Raw genomic sequence first — 13590 nt, 5'->3', positions numbered from 1 at the left:
TGACAGTGGCACACTGGGTCTCTATAGTCATTTATTGAGGAAGCTATGCCTAATGCACAACCAACCTTTATTTACTCCAGGTTTGCTCATTAAGATTGCACTGACCCTGTAATCCAGAGTTATTTAGCAGATTTTTTAATGCAGTAAAATAGACCAGGTTTTTCCCAATGGGAAGTGCAGGAAGTGATGGAGATCGCTGTTACCGGGTACAAGTTTTATGGGGGCATTGATTGAACAGAGAGAGCGTGAACGTGTAATAGAATGAAGAAAGGGCAGTACACATTGGTACGGAGCAAGGCTGGTATCTTTTAATGGGTGAAATTGTGGAGAGATCACAGAAAGCTGAGGTGTTTTTAAATCTTGGGAAGCTATGACATGCTTCTGTCGTCTCAGTGGAGAAGGAATGGGGAATTGTTCATCTCCTGGTGAGGAAATGTGTAGGGGAGGGTTATCAGCTCTCTCTACATTCCCCCAGAACAGCAACTGCATTTGCCGAGCAAAGGATGGCTCTGGAACGTCCTGAAGTTATAATTCTTTCTTTTGAAGTCCCTTCTTGCAATCCAAGTAAATTACACTCTGTGGAATTCTGGTTATTCCCAGGCAATGTCAATTAGAAGGGTTTAAAGGGAGTGTGTCCTGGGGGACATACACACTTAACTCTGGCTTATTACTAAATTTGATATCATCCAGCACCTTTACTGATTCCCGAGCAAGCTGCTGGAGAAAACGGACCAGAAATTCACTCTTTTTCTGGTGAGTCCCTTTCTGCTCATCTCAGTCCAGTTCAGGCACAGTTATTATCCATCAATCATCAGGCTCCTGAACGGGAAGGGATAACTTCACTCAACTTCACTTGCGCCATCACTTTCCCACAACCTATAGACTCAATTTCAAGGACTTTCCGATATTTATTTATTTTTACATTTTTTCTATTTGCATAGTTTGTTGTTTTTTGCACACTGGTTGTCTGCCCTGTTGGTGCGGTCTTTCATTGAGTCTGTTATGGTTATTGGATTTATTGAGTATGCCCACAAGAAAATGAACCTTAGGGTTGTATATGGTGACATATATGTACTTTGATAATAAATTTACTTTGAACTTTGAAGTTAATGCGGTACTCCTTGTTCATAGGGTCTCAGTGTTAACAAAAGCAGCTCATTATGATGCAGAAAGGTCTGCATTCCTTTAGTCATAGTCATACTTTATTGATCCTGAGGGAAATTGGGTTTCGTTACAGTTGCACCAACCAAGAACAGAGTATAAATATAGCAATATAAAACCATAAATAATTAAATAATAATATGAATATTATGCCAGATGGAAATAAATCCAGGACCAGCCTATTAGCTCAGGGTGTCTGACCCTCCAAGGGAGGAGTTGTAAAGTTTGATGGCCACAGGCAGGAATGACTTCCTATGACATTCTGTGTTGCATCTCGGTGGAATGAGTCTCTGGCTGAATGTACTCCTGTGCCCAACCAGTAGTGGATGGGAGACATTGTCCAAGATGGCATGCAACTTGGACAGCATCCTCTTTTCAGACACCACCGTCAGAGAGTCCAGTTCCATCCCCACAACATCACTGGCCTTACGAATGAGTTTGTTGATTCTGTTGGTGTCTGCTACCCTCAGCCTGCTGCCCCAGCACACAACACACAACAGCAAACATGATCGCACTGGCCACCACAGACTCGTAGAACATCCTCAGCATTCTCACTATCCATGGCCTCAAGATGTCCAAAAACACGTCCCAACTGTGCACAGTTCGGCTGCTGATGAGATACTTGGCAGCCAAACTGTGCACAACAAGCTCCCACAAGCAGCATCGTCAAAGTACTGTCCCTGCTGGTTAGAACACAGTATTGCCCCAGTTGTCTTACACCTTCAGGGGATCATAGAAGTCACTTATTCACACGAGGGGAAATGGGAAACTGGGGCTTTGATTTCCCCAATCCCCTTCCCCTCCCCGCTCGATTAATAAAAATGTCAAAACTTGAGGCTAGAACATGGAACAGTACAGCACAGGAGCAGGCCTTCAGTTTACAATGTTGCACTGAATTAATTTTACTAATGGCACCTATTGTCTTCTGCCTGCACGTGGCTCATACCCCTCCATTCTCTGCATATCTGTGTGTCTGTCTAAGAGGACATTAAATGCCCATTTTATTTGCCTCCAGCATCACCTCTGGCAGTGCATTCCAGTCTCCTTCCACCCTCTGCATTTAAAAATATCTTGTCCCACACATCTCGTTTTTCCCTCTCACCTTAAAAGGAATCCTGTAGTATTTGACATTTCTACCCCAAGAAAAAGATAACAGCTGTCTATCAATCTGCTCTCATAATTTTATAAACATCCACGAGGTCTCCCCTCAGCTTCTGTTACTCCAAAGACAATAAATCAAGTTGTCCGGCCTTTCCTTGCAGCTCATGCCTCTAATCCAGGCAGGAACCTTGTAAACCTAACGGGAGGAAATCTGCAGATGCTGGAAATCCAAAGGAACACCCACAAAACAGAACGTGAAACACAGAAAACCTACAGCACAATACAGACCCTACAAAAGCTGTGTGTGATCCTGGTAAACCTATTCTACAGCTCTCCAAAGCCTCAACATGGGGCAACCAAAACTGAATCCAGTCCCCCAGATGCAGACTAACCAAAGTGTTGATAAGAATTGTGGGCCAGGATATCCAAATACTGACCAGCCATGGCCTAACTGATTGGTGGAAGAGACTAGAGAACTAAGTAGCCTGCTATTCTTCAGAAAGGGTCATTCAGCGTTCTCTTCATTCAAATATTTCTCCCTTTCTTCCCCCGCTCAACCAATATCCCCACAGCCAAGATGACTCCCCATGTAATTCCTGAAGCCTCAGCAACCCCAGCGGTGGACCCAAAGGAACAGAGAGAGCAAATGATGCGCAGGAGGTTAAAGGTCATCGAGGAGCTAGTACAGACTGAGAGAGATTACTACAAGGACCTGGATCTGTGCATCACGCATATTGTGCAACCTCTCCGGCAGAAACAGGTAATCTTTTTGTATTTGGTCGGGCCACTCTGTTCTGTGATCCTATTGCTCAGCTCCCTCTGCTGGTTAACATTGGAATGTGCTGCCAGAGCAGATGGAGTCGATGCATGATTACTGCCATTTTGACAGGCACTTAAATGGGGGTCAGGTATAGAAAGACAGAGATTCAGTGCTGGAAAATGGGATTAGTTTAGTGGATGAGCATCACGTTCCTGGGTTTAAACACCCTGGAGTATCTATCCTGCGCCCAGATGCAACCGTGCTGCCAGTGTTCAATAATGCCCTTTGATATCAGAGAATGTATACAGTATGCAACCTGAAGTTCTTGCTCTTCGCAGACATCTACAAAAACAGTAGCGTATTCCAAAGAATGAATGACGGTAAAATCATTTCAACCCAAAGCCCTCTTCTCCCCCGAGTCCCACGCACAAGCATCAACCTCCGACAGCTGATCCGCTGTTCCTGATATTCCCTTTTCTCCAGTGATGCTTCAGGGGCTGGCACTGGCATTGAAACAGCTCATCCTCAGGCCTGCAAAGTTTAGGACCCCCGAAGGCACCCTCGGCTTCTTGGCCATGCCCTTGGGATATCCAGAAACGGCCTAGTCAGTGAACCCCCAGAGCGGGAACCATTACTGTAGAGAACCACAGTTTGAATGCAGGTGCGGGTCAAAGGCACTGACAGAACCCTTCCTTGAAAAGGGAAGAAACAGACATTAAAGGTAGAAATTAAGCTTTTTCCGCAGATGAGCTCGCAGAAGCTATTGTCTAGCACCATCATAGCTCCACTCCAATGTCTCCATTTTCTTAGAAGTTTAAGGCAATTCAGTACGTCATCAGAAACTGACAAATTTGTCTACAGTGGAAGTCAATCTGACTGGTTGCGTCACGGCCTGGTAAGGGAATTCCAGTGCGCAGGAATGCATGAGGCTACAGAGAGAGGCGGTCTCCTCCATTTCCATCATGGGTACAGCTCTCTCTACCATTGAGGGCATCCATGTGCCGATGTCTCAGGAGAGTAGCATCTATCATCAGGGCCCCCCACCTTTTGGGGGGTAACCTCTTCTTGATGCTGCAATCAGACGGGACCCCGAAGACCCACATCTCAAGGTACAACAACAGATTGTATCCGGCTCTTGAACTCACTTGTAAACCCTAATTCGACCTCCGATCATATCTCCCTCATCTTGCACGAATGTGACTATTTTTTTTTCTTGTTATTTTGTCCCGAAAGTTGTATGTAATTTAGGTGGCAGACAAGGTGCTGGGGATTGGGAGGAGACATCCTCATCCTGGAGAAGGGTCTCGGCCTGAAACGTCGAGTGTTTATTCATTTCCATAAATGTTGCTGAACTTGCTGAGTTCCTCTGGCATTCTGTGTGTGTTGTCTTGGATTTTAACATCGGCAGACTTTCTCATGTTTATTATTGCTACTCCTGTATTTTATATCATTAAATGTTCTCTTCGTGATTTTTATAAATGACCTGGATGAGGAAGTGGAGGGATGAGTTAGTAAGTTTGCTGATGACACAAAGGTTGGGGGTGTTGTGGATAGTCTGGAGGGTTGTCAGGGGTCACAGCGGGACATCGATAGGATGCAGAACTGGGCTGAGAAGTGGCAGACGGACTTCAACTCAGATAAGTGTGAGGTGGTTCATTTTGGTAGGTCAAATATGATGGCAGAATATAGCATTAATGGTAAGACATTTGGCAGTGTGGAGGTTCAGAGGGATCTTGGGGTCCGAGTCCATAGGACACTCAAAGCAGCTGCGCAGGTTGACTGTGTGGTTAAGAAAGCCGAGTTCAAGAGCCGAGAGGTAATGTTACAGCTATATCGGATCCTGGTCAGATCCTGGAGTACTGTGCTCAGTTCTGGTCACCTCACTACAGGAAGGATGAGGAAACTATAGAATGAGTGCAGAGGAGATTTACAAGGATGTTGCCTGGATTGGGGAGTATGCCTTATGAGAATAAGTTGAGTGAACTTGGCCTTTTCTCCTTGGAACGATGGAGGATAAGAGGTGACCTGATAGAGGTGTATAAGATGATGAGAGGCATTGATCGTGTGGATAGTCAGAGGCTTTTTCTCAGGGCTGAAATGGCTAACATGAAAGAGCACAGTCTTAAGGGGATCTCAGGGGTAAGTCTTTTACACAGAGAGTCGTGAGTGCGTGGAATGGGCTGCCGGCGACAGTGGTGGACGCGGATAAAATAGGGTCTTTTAAGAGGCTGTTGAATAGGTAAATGGAGCTCAGAAAAATAGAGGGCTATGGATAACCCTTGGTAATTTCTAAAGTAAGTACATGTTCGGCACAGCATTGTGGGCTGAAGAGCCTGTATTTTGCTGTAGGTTTTCTAAAAGAGGGCAACCTAATCATGATAGGCAAGATGTGGCAAGGTGTTGGGACTTGTGGAGAGACCAAATAATGGAGTAATACTATAAGAACAAGTGATGAATCAATAAGGCCTGTGGCAGAAGGTTCTACAGCAAGGCAGCAGTGAGAATGTAGGAGTTATGTGGCAAATGGCAGAGATGGGTTTCAGTGTTGACACATGAGTGTGGAAGGAAGTGAATGAGGTGGTGCTGGGAGAAGATTAGAAGCGGTGGAAGCAGGCAGCTGTTAAGTCCAAGCACCAGAATGAAGCAGGTGGATCAAATGGCCTGGCCCCTGCTGTGGACTTAATGCAATTTAATTTCTGCTGCCCGAGCATTTCAATCTGAAGAAAGTACAAAGAAGATCTCAAATACCTAATGACAGACAGAAATCTAATCCTAAACTAAATGTTGATTACAGACAGATGCAGATATTTTGGATATATTCTATAAACCAAATCCCACGGGACACTAAAATCAGAGACTGTTAATGCCACACAAAATGCTGGAGGAACTCAGCAGGTCAGGCAGCGTCGAAGGAGAGGAATAAACAGTTGACATTTTGGCCTCAGATCCTTCATCAAGACTAAAGGAACGGGGAAGAAAACAGAAGCCATGTTGGCTCCTTCCTGTTTCCTTTCCAGTCCTGAAGAAGGGTTTCAGACTGAAACGTTGATTGTTTATTCCTCTCCGTAGATGCTGTCTAAGCTGCTGAGGAGTTCCTCCAGCATTTTTTGTTTACTCTGGACTTTCAGCATCTGCAGAATCTCTTGTGTTTATGTTAATTACCAGTTGGACTAAAACTATATTGCCTGATGTTTGAAGTGAGGGATCTTTATAAATTAATTCAGGTTTCCCTCTGCAGGTAGAGTGTCTTGATGTGGACGGGTTGTTCAGTAACATCGAATCAGTCCATCAGATATCTGCCAAGCTCTTGTCAATGCTGGAATACGCAGTCACCGAGGATGAGCAAGAAACACAGATGATTGGTATGGAAGCAATGACCTGAAATATATTTGTATTTAACAGTTGGAGATCCCAGAAATCCATATAGATTTCTACAGACATCTAAGTGGAGGAGTTGTAAAAGTAGAGAATACCTATTCAACATGTTCATAATATAATATACCTTCTTAATGATTGGGTGGATTGAAAGCTAGGATAATAAATAGGGAGAAAGGAAAACCTTGAGGTTGTGCATAAAACCTAGAAGATTTAATGAATGTATTTCAGTCAGAGTACTGCCCGGCTATAAAGGGAACAATATAAAAAGATGTTCAGCAAAGATCAGAAAGAATAGGGTTTGCCTCTCGATGTAATACAGACATTATAACATTGCTGGGTAAAAACATACTAAGGCCAAAGGAAGTCAGATGCCTAATGCACACCGTTTAAGGGAATACAAAGTACTTAGGGGAACAAAATTAGGAAATCAAAAAGGAACTGTGGAATTGAATCTAGAAGGAAAAATGTCTTAAATTATGGGGGATGTAAATAGGGTAGTCAGTTGAGAGTCAGAATCATTGCCGAGGTAGAAATATCAAGTACTGGAGGACATGCATTTATGGTAAGAGGGGAAATATTTGAAGAGATGCGTAGGACAATTTTTTTTTACGGAGAGTGGTGGGTGCCTGGAACAGGCTACCAGGGGTACCGGTGGAAGCAGATACAACAGTGGTGTTTATATGTATCTTGAACATGCAGGAAGGATCTAGCTCAATTCAGCATCATGTTCGGCACAGGCATGATGGGCTGTGGGACCTGCTCCTGTGCTATACTCTTCTATGTTTTATGAATATAAAACAAAATAGGATAGGTTCCCACATTCAGATAATAAAAAGAAAAATTGGGATTATCATTGGGATATTCACTGGAGAGAGTAAAGCAGTGATAGTCTTTGGGTTATACAGTACTGTGCAAAAGTTTTAGGCACATATATATAGCTAGGGTGCCTAAGACTTTTTCACAGTACTGTATTTGTTAACGTGAAGCGGAGAGCAAGTTTGTAAATCTGGCAGGAGTAAAGAATGTTGGGAATGGCGACGGTTATGCGCCGTGGAGGGGTAAGGGACAAGTGGCAGAGGAGTGCCAGGACCGGGGGGGGGGGGGGGGGGGGGTGGGGGTGGTGTGGGCGCAGACACACCCAGCCCTGAGACACCAGGCAAGGTCATTCAATTGGTTTTATTGATCATTACAGAACGTATCTCTGGTGCTTCCTGCTTCCCTCCCCTCTCCCTTCCCGTTTCCCAACCGCGATTCCCTTCTCCCTGCCCCCTTCTCCCTCTCAGTCCACAGTAGAGACCCATATCAGAGTCAGGTTTATCGTCATTCACGTACGTCATGAAATTTGCATTTTTTGCCGCAGCAGTGCCGTGCAGTGCATAAAATTACAACAGTACTGTGCAAAAGTCTTAGGCACCCTAGCTATATGCATATATGTGCCTTAGACTTTTGCACAGGTATTATACATGGAAATAGGCCTTTGCCAACATTCATCCATGCCAACTGTGTTGCTCAGTAAGCTAGTTCCATCTGCCTGTGTTAGCCCAGAGCCCTCTAAACCTTTCCTATCCTTGTACATATCTAGATCAATTTTAAATGTTGCTTTAAATGCACCAGCAGCAAAAGCAAAATGACAGAAGTATTAAACAATTTGGTGTGCTGTGTTACATACAAAGGAGATGTTATAGATGAAGCTGCAATTAGAATTAATTTATCACATTGTAAAATCTTTTTTAAAAATGCTTAAAAATTAATCAAATGCATGGACCAGTTGGATCAAAGAGCTTTTTCCATGCTGTATAACTCTGACTATGACAATAAACTCAGAAAATAAAATTCCTAGTTCAAGAGCATTGTATTTTAAAAGATATTACAGAGGTGTTGCTATAAATGGATAATAATTGGTTATAGTGTCAGAACATAGGTAGAGAGCTGAGATAATGCTACATTTAGGAAGAGAGATGGACTCTGATCTGGGAACAATAGACCTGCTTAACATCAGCAGTAGAAATTTATTGTTGTTCTTGAAAGTTTAAATAAATCTTCTTGAAAGCTAAAAGAGGCAAAATTAATTTCGCTGAACACCTACCAGGGAAAGCAGGATCTCCCAGTGGCCACACATTTTAATTCCACATCCCATTCCCATTTCGATATGTCTATCCATGGCCTCCTCTACTGTCAAGATGAAGCCACGCTCAGGTTGGAGGAACAACATATTATATTCCATCTGGGTAGCCTCCAACCTGATGGCATGAACATTAACTTCTCTAACTTCCTTTAATGCCCCTCCTCCCCTTCTTGCCCCATCCCTTATTTATTTATTTATCCCCCCCCTTTCTCTTTTTTCTCTTTCTATCCCTCTCACAATAACTCCTCTCCATCTTCCTCTGATGCTCCCCTCCCCCTTTCTTTCTCCCTAGGCCTCCCATCCCATGATCCTCTCCCTTCTCCAGCCTTGTATCCCCTTTTGCCAATCAACTTTCCAGCTCTTAGCTTCATCCCTCCATCTCCTGTCTTCTCCTATCATTTCAGATCTCCCCCTCCCCCTCCCACTTTCAAATCTCTTACTATCTCTTCTTTCAGTTAGTCCTGATGAAGGGTCTCGGCCCGAAACGGCGACTATACTTCTTCCTATAGATGCTGCCTGGCCAGCTGCATTCCACCAGCATTTTGTGTGTGTTGCTTGAAATTCCAGCATCTGCAGATTTCCTCGTGTTTGCAAAAGTAATGCTTGATTTTCAAAAGCAAAATCTTGTACAGCAAGTATTAAATTATTGAAATAGTTGCAAGGTAGCAACTCTGGTTGTTAAGTATATTTGAATTTGCAGAAAACCTTTGAGAAGGAGCCATTTATCGAGAGTGCGTGGGATCAGATGCAGAAAAATGTGAGGCCAGCCAATTTGGTAAATAAAAAGAAATGGCATTTTTAAATGGTGAGCGCTTAAGGGGTGTTGGAGTTCAGAGGGACCTGGGTGCCCTTGTAGAAAATTCACTGTAAATTAGCATTCGTTGTAGCAAAGAATTGTGAAGTTAACTGGTATGCCAGCCTCTATTGCGGAGGATTAGCATACAAATTTGGAAATGCCTTGGGCTCAGTCAGTGAGGTCACATCTGGAGTATTATGTACAGGTCCGATCTCCCTTTCTCAAGAAGGAGATATTTATTACAGAGCAAGCCGCAAAATGCTGTTGGAACTCAGCAGGTCAGGCAGCATCGACGGAGGAAAATAAACAGTTGATGCTTCAGGCATGATGAAGGATCTCGGCCTAAAATGTAGACTGCTTATCTTCCATGAACGCTACCTGATGTGCTGAGTACCACCAACTTTTTGTGTGTGTTGCTCTGGACTTCTAGCATCTGCAGAGTTTATTGTGGTTATTTATGACAGAGGTAGTGCAGCAAAGGTTCATGCAATTTGTTGTAAGAGGAGAGATAAAGTATTTTAGACTTGTATTTTTAGAGGAATGATGGGTGATCCTATTGAAATGTTCAACGTTTCATACAGAACTTGGGTAAGCAGATGTAAGGATGACACTTCCCCCAGGTCGGGGGTCTCAGGAGGTCTCAGTTACAAAATAGGGGGTCAGACATTCAGAAATGAGATGAGAAGAAATTCCCTCATTCAGTGGTAAATCTTTGACATTTTGCTTACCAAAGAGGGCTATTGGGAATCAGCCACCGAGTACATTCAAGACAGAGATTTGATAGAATGTTAAAACTGGAGAGGATATGGAGTGGGAGAAGGAAAAATGGCTTTGAAGTAAAAGATCGACATTGATTGGCAGGTTATGAGTTCTCATTATCGGAGACCACAAAGTCTGGAATTGTGTGATCAGCTAGCTTCAAGATGGAGAGAGCAAGTGGTGTATTCAGACACCCAGGAATCTCACAAGGATAAGTGTCGGCACCACAGTCATTCATAGTAATGTGGCACAAAAACAGACCCATGGCCAACCGGTCCATGCCAACCAATGTACTCATCTCACCGACTCCCATTTGCCCCCATTGGTGAGTGAGTGGGCCAGTGAAGGAGTGGAGCTTTGAGGCTTTTACTCGAGAGGCTTCCACGAGTAGAGGCGGAGGACCAGCTCACTCGCAGTTAGTTTTTACAATGTCTCCTGAAACGGTGATGTGCCTCTCCTGTGAGATGTGGCAGTCTTGGGGGAACTCCCCTCTCCCACAGAGTCACATCTGCCAGAAGTGCATACGGCTGGGCGATCTGGAAGACCGTGTAAGGAATCTGGAGCAGCAGCTGGATGACCTTCGACTCATAAGGGAGAATGAGGCAGTCATAGATGAGAGCTACAGGGAGGTAGTCACACCTAGGCTGTCGGAAGCAGGTCGTTGGGTGACAGTCAGAGGGGGGGAAAGCGAAGGTGAGCAGACAGGTAGTGCAGAGCACCCCTGTAGCCATTCCCCTGAATAATAAGTTTACCGTCCTGGATACTGTTGGCAGGGATGACTGACCAGGTGTGAGCCATGGTGGCAGGGCCTCCGGCACTGAGTCTGACCCTGTGGTGCAGAAAGGTGGGACGAAGAAGAAGAGAGCTGTCGTCATTGGAGACTCTATAGTCAGGGGAGCAGACAGGAGATTTTGTGGACGTGAGAAGGACACCCGCATGGTTTGTTGCCTCCCGGGTGCCAGGGTCCGGGATGTCTCTGACCGGGTGCACAACATCCTGGTACGAGAGGGAAAGCAACCAGAAGTCGTGATACATGTTGGGACCAACAACATAGGCAGGAAGAGGGATGAGGTCCTGAAGCGTAAGTTTTGGGAACTAGGCAGAAGGCTGAAGAACAGGACGTCAAGGCTGGCATTCTCAGGATTGCTGCCAGTGCTACATGACAGTGATGGTAAGAATTGGAGGAGATGGCATTTGAATGCGTGGCTGGGGAGTTGGTGCAGGGAGCAGGGTTTTAGATTTTTAGATCATTGGGATCTCTTCTGGGGAAGGTGGGACCTGTACAGATTGGATGGGTTGCACCTGAACTCAAGGGGGAGCAATATCCTTGCAGGTAGGTTTGCTAGCGTGGTTCGGGAGGGTTTAAACTAATTTGCGAGGGGGATGGGACCCAGAGCGATAGAGCAGTGAAAGAAGTGCATGGAGTAAAGCCAGATCTAACATACAGAGAGGCTTTGAGGAAAGAGAAGCAGAATAAACGGTGTAAAGACAGTAAGGTAGAAGGGCTGAAATGTGTGTACCTCAATGCAAGAAGCATCAGGAACAAAGGTGATGAACTGAGAGCTTGGATACATACATGGAATTGTGATGTAGTGGCCATTACAGAGACTTGGCTGGCACCAGAGCAGGAATGGATTCTCAACATTCCTGGATTTCAGTGCTTTAAAAGGGATAGAGAGGGCGGAAAAACGGGAGGAGGGGTGGCATTACTGGTCAGGGATACTATTACAGCTACAGAAAGGGTGGGTAATGTAGCAGGATCCTCTTTTGAGTTGATATGGGTGGAAGTCAGCAACAGGAAGGGAGCAGTTACTCTACTGGGGGTATTCTATAGGCCCCCTGGTAGCAGCAGAGATACAGAGGAGCAGATTGGGAGGCAGATTTTGGCAAGCTGCAAAAATAACAGGGTTGTTATCATAGGTGACTTGAACTTCCCTAATATTGATTGGCACCTGATTAGTTCCAAGGGTTTAGATGGGGCAGAGTTTGTTAAGTGTGTCCAGGACAGATTTCTGTCACAGTATGTGGACAGACCGACCGGGGGAATGCCAACTAGATCTAGTACTAGGTAATGAACTGGATCAGGTCACAGATCTCTCAGTGGGTGAGCATCTGGGGGACAGTGACCACTGCTCCCTGGCCTTTAGCATTATCTTAGAAGAGGATAGAATCAGAGAGGACAGGAAAATTTTTAATTGGGGAAAGGCAAATTATGAGGCTATAAGGCTAGAACTTGCGGGTGTGAATTGGGATGATGTTTTTGCAGGGAAATATACTATGGACATGTGGTCGGTGTTTAGAGATCTCTTGCAGGATGTTAGGGATAAATTTGTCCCGGCGTGGAAGATAAAGAATGGTAGGGTGAAGGAACCATGGGTGACAAGTGATGTGGAAAATCTAGTCAGGTGGAAGAAGGCAGCATACATGAGGTTTAGGAAGCAAGGATCAGATGGGTCTATTGAGGAATATAGGGAAGCAAGAAAGGAGCTTAAGAAGGGGCTGAGAAGAGCAAGAAGGGGGCATGAGAAGGCCTTGGTGAGTAGGGTAAAGGAAAACCCCAAGGCATTCTTCAATTATGTGAAGAAAAAAAGGATGACAGGAGTGAAGGTAGGACCGATTAGAGATAAAGGTGGGAAGATGTCCCTGGAGGCTGTGGAAGTGAGCGAGGTCCTCAATGAATACTTCTCTTTGGTATTCACCAATGAGAGGGAACTTGATGATGGTGAGGACAATATGAGTGGGGTTGATGTTCTGGAGCATGTTGATATTAAGGGAGAGGAGGTGTTGGAGTTGTTAAAATACATTAGGACGGATAAGTCCCCGGGGCCTGACGGAATATTCCCCAGGCTGCTCCACGAGGCGAGGGAAGCGATTGCTGAGCCTCTGGCTAGGATCTTTATGTCCTCGTTGCCCACGGGAATGGTACCGGAGGATTGGAGGGAGGCGAATATTGTCCCCTTGTTCAAAAAAGGTAGTAGGGATAGTCCGAGTAATTACAGACCAGAGAGCCTTACGTCTGTGGTGGGAAAGCTGTTGGAAAAGATTCTTAGAGATAGGATCTATAGGCATTTAGAGAATCATGGTCTGATCAGGGACAATCAGCATGGCTTTGTGAAGGGCAGATCGTGTCTAACAAGCGTGATAGAGTTCTTTGAGGAGGTGACCAGGCATATGAGGGTAGTGCAGTGGATGTGATCTCTATGGATTTTAGTAAGGCATTTGACAAGGTTCCACACAGTAGGCTTATTCAGAAAGTTAGAAGGCATGGGATCCAGGGAAGTTTGGCCAGGTGGCTTGCCTGCAAAAGGCAGAGGGTGGTGGTGAAGGGAGTACATTCAGATTGTGACTAGTGGTATCCCACAAGGATCTGTTCTGGGACATCTACTTTTCGTGATTTTTATTAATGACCTGGATGTGGGGGTAGAAGGGTGGGTTGGCAAATTTGCAGACGACACAAAGGTTGGTGGTGTTGTAGAAAGTGTAGAGGATTGTCGAAGATTGCAGAGAGAC

General features: G+C 44.9%; 1 protein-coding gene across 5 annotated transcripts in view; it reads left to right on the top strand.

The window, feature by feature from the left end:
* The window catches only part of arhgef38 (Rho guanine nucleotide exchange factor (GEF) 38), a 109483-nt gene that overhangs the window by 51828 nt on the left and 44065 nt on the right, over positions 1–13590 (top strand). For 4 of the 5 annotated variants that reach the window (XM_072256484.1, XM_072256485.1, XM_072256486.1 and 1 more), the window contains exons 2-3: positions 2835–3022; positions 6261–6384. The exons of the other annotated variant lie outside the window; for it this stretch is intronic. In XM_072256484.1, the coding sequence (XP_072112585.1) occupies positions 2835–3022; positions 6261–6384 (312 nt within the window). The remainder of the gene's footprint in view (positions 1–2834; positions 3023–6260; positions 6385–13590) is intronic. 5 annotated transcript variants of the gene reach the window in all.

The sequence above is a fragment of the Mobula birostris genome, chromosome 4, assembly GCF_030028105.1.
Source record: "Mobula birostris isolate sMobBir1 chromosome 4, sMobBir1.hap1, whole genome shotgun sequence".
In the NCBI taxonomy this organism is placed as follows: Eukaryota; Metazoa; Chordata; class Chondrichthyes; order Myliobatiformes; family Myliobatidae; genus Mobula; species Mobula birostris.
The sequence above is the reverse complement of the archived record's forward strand: the minus strand, read 5'-3'. Positions and strand labels throughout refer to the sequence as shown.